The following is a 2,331-nucleotide window of genomic DNA, read 5'->3' as shown; positions in this document are numbered from 1 at the left end:
GGGCTGTGAAAGCTGTTAAGTTGAGCACATTTCTCTGTGTAACCCAGCCTCAGAACAGGTCCAGCCCAACCAATGGCAGAGCAAGGCTCTCTTAGAGTGACCCCTGTGATGCTGGCAGGCCAGATGCCAGCTGTTGCCCAGGCTGCAGGGATTAGCAAAGAACTGGCAAATTCATAGCTTGAGACCAGACCAGTTCACTTGTGTGTTAGTTTTGCTCAGAATAGCTATTAGTCTTATAAGAATGTATTTAGTATTTAGATTCTGTGAAATGCTTGTAAATTGCTGCATGCATTAGTCTCACTTGTAATGTCGATATTCCATGCTATAAAAATATGTAGGTTTTGCTCTATAACTTTGAGAAGGTTTGCTGTGAATTTGGGAACCCAGGCATGGGAATCGTCCTCCCAGCCCACCCAGAAGGACTATCAAAAAAAAATCAGATGGGCCATCAAGAAACATCACAATACAAAGGATTGGTTAACGGCCCTATTGCACCTTGGAAATGCTATCTGCAAGAAAGCTCAGTCCTGTGGGCTTGGAAGCTGAATGATGGAAATAAAGCAAAGTCACAGGAAAATTTTCCATCTCTTTGCTGTTTGATATCTGACAGGGCCAGAATCCTGAAACACACTTTGGGTCCACCCTGACAGACACTCTGAGTTGACAGATCACTACAGCTCTGTCACTCTTTGGATTAATTCCAGGACTACACTACAAACTTATATGGGTATAACTCCATCACTCAGGGGTGTGAAAAATCCATACCCCTGACCTAACCCCTGGTGTAGACAGTGCCAGTTGTTGTGGCACAGGTGGGCCATGGAGTTTTTATAGCATATTCCTATATTCAGGTTAATAATTAAAGAGCATCAAGCCCAAGTTTCAGCCCAAGCCTGAATACCTGCCCTGCATGCTTTGCTGTTGTCTGTGAAGGAGATGAGGATTGGACAAGGGCCCAAGCACAGTGAAGTGTGAGAGGGGACTGAGAAGATGCCACGTACCTGCTCAGGGTGCTTCTGACATCCTAGAGAGAAGAAAGGAAGCTCAGTCTCACAGTGATAACAGTGAGAATGAAGAATGCATAATCATTGCACCTGTTTCTATGTCCCACGGGTGGAGGGGGCACACGCCACGTTCCCGGGGAGGTGTGTCGACGGTGTCACGGTTAGCACCGCTGCATTGCAAAGACAGAGCCCGGGCTCCTGTTCCAGCCAGCAGCCTTGTGGTTAAAGCACTGAATTTAGACGCAGGAGATCTGGGCTCTGTTCCTTGAACTGCCCTAGACACCCTTAGTGACTTGGGCAAGTTACATCATCTGGCTGTGCCTCAGTTCCCCAGTTTTATAATGGGTGCAATAGTGTGATTCACGTAATATTTCCCAGCCTTCCAAGTGGTGCTTAGACTCTGCAGCGATGTGGGCCATAAACATTTCTAGATACATGTGCATGAATAAATAAAATCTCTATCGACTAAGCAGCGCCTTTTCCCTGATCTTGGTCCCCTGACAAACTATTAGTCATAAAATTCAGAATAAAATGAAGACCAAAGGGAAGTGATAAAGAAGATTTCCATTTAAACAATATGTACAGTGAGTTACAGGGGGAGGTTTGAATCCTGGACCTCCCACCTCACAAGTCTCACTTCTATGTTATTTTCCCAAATTCTATGCCAGGAGCCAAGATCTCACCTGCAGGAATTCACTTGCTGGCTGCCGGCACTTCCCCTCCATCTCACGGATCAGCTCGCTGAGACGGGAAATCTCCTCGCAGAGTTTGGTGACATTTTCATCCCGCATCTTTGTCATCCCCTTCTCTAGCTCTGCCAGCCGGGCCAGCAGGAGTCGCTCTTGTTCCTCCAGGAACTGGCGCAGCCGCTCAAATTCAGACACAATCTTCTGCCTCTGGGCGTCTGTCTTCTCCTGCCATGAACAGACAGAAAGAGGGAAAAGGCAGGTCAGGGACGTGGAGAGGGTCGGGGGATATTTCCCTGGGCCCTGAGTGTCCAGTGGGGCAAATTTCATTGCAGATCCAAACTTCAGCACTTGCCATTTAGAGAGGAACTTTCTCCAAGTTGTCAGAGAGAAGATTTTGCCCAGAACATCCACCTTGGTCCTTCTTTCTCTGATGTCTGGGAAGGGAGGAGGCAGGGCCATGGCCCCACAGCCTGCACTGGCCAGAGAAGCAACCGCATCCCTCCCATGGCTATAGCAGCTGCTGCGCTCCCTCAGGGCTGTTCTGAGATCCTGAGGATCTGGTCCAGCCCTACTGAAGGCCAGAAATCACTGGCACAATCCAGCCCATGGAGAGACAGGGATATCCCCAGAGGGCGACA

At 48.4% G+C, this 2,331-nt stretch overlaps 1 protein-coding gene across 1 annotated transcript in view; it reads right to left on the bottom strand.

Annotated features, from left to right (window-relative positions):
- Nucleotides 1-6: 6 nt before the first annotated feature.
- The window catches only part of LOC115271404 (zinc finger protein RFP-like), a 7,363-nt gene continuing 5,038 nt past the window's right edge, over nucleotides 7-2,331 (bottom strand). The window contains exons 2-3 of the mRNA XM_029913876.1: nucleotides 1,688-1,918; nucleotides 7-1,024 (exon numbers count right to left, since the gene is read on the bottom strand). Of these exons, the coding sequence (XP_029769736.1) occupies nucleotides 860-1,024; nucleotides 1,688-1,918 (396 nt within the window). The 3' untranslated portion in view covers nucleotides 7-859. The remainder of the gene's footprint in view (nucleotides 1,025-1,687; nucleotides 1,919-2,331) is intronic.

This window comes from Terrapene carolina, unplaced genomic scaffold, assembly GCF_002925995.2.
Source record: "Terrapene carolina triunguis isolate 2854851 unplaced genomic scaffold, T_m_triunguis-2.0 Scaffold1016, whole genome shotgun sequence".
Lineage (NCBI taxonomy): Eukaryota > Metazoa > Chordata > Testudines > Emydidae > Terrapene > Terrapene triunguis.
This window is presented reverse-complemented; position numbering and strand designations above follow the sequence as displayed.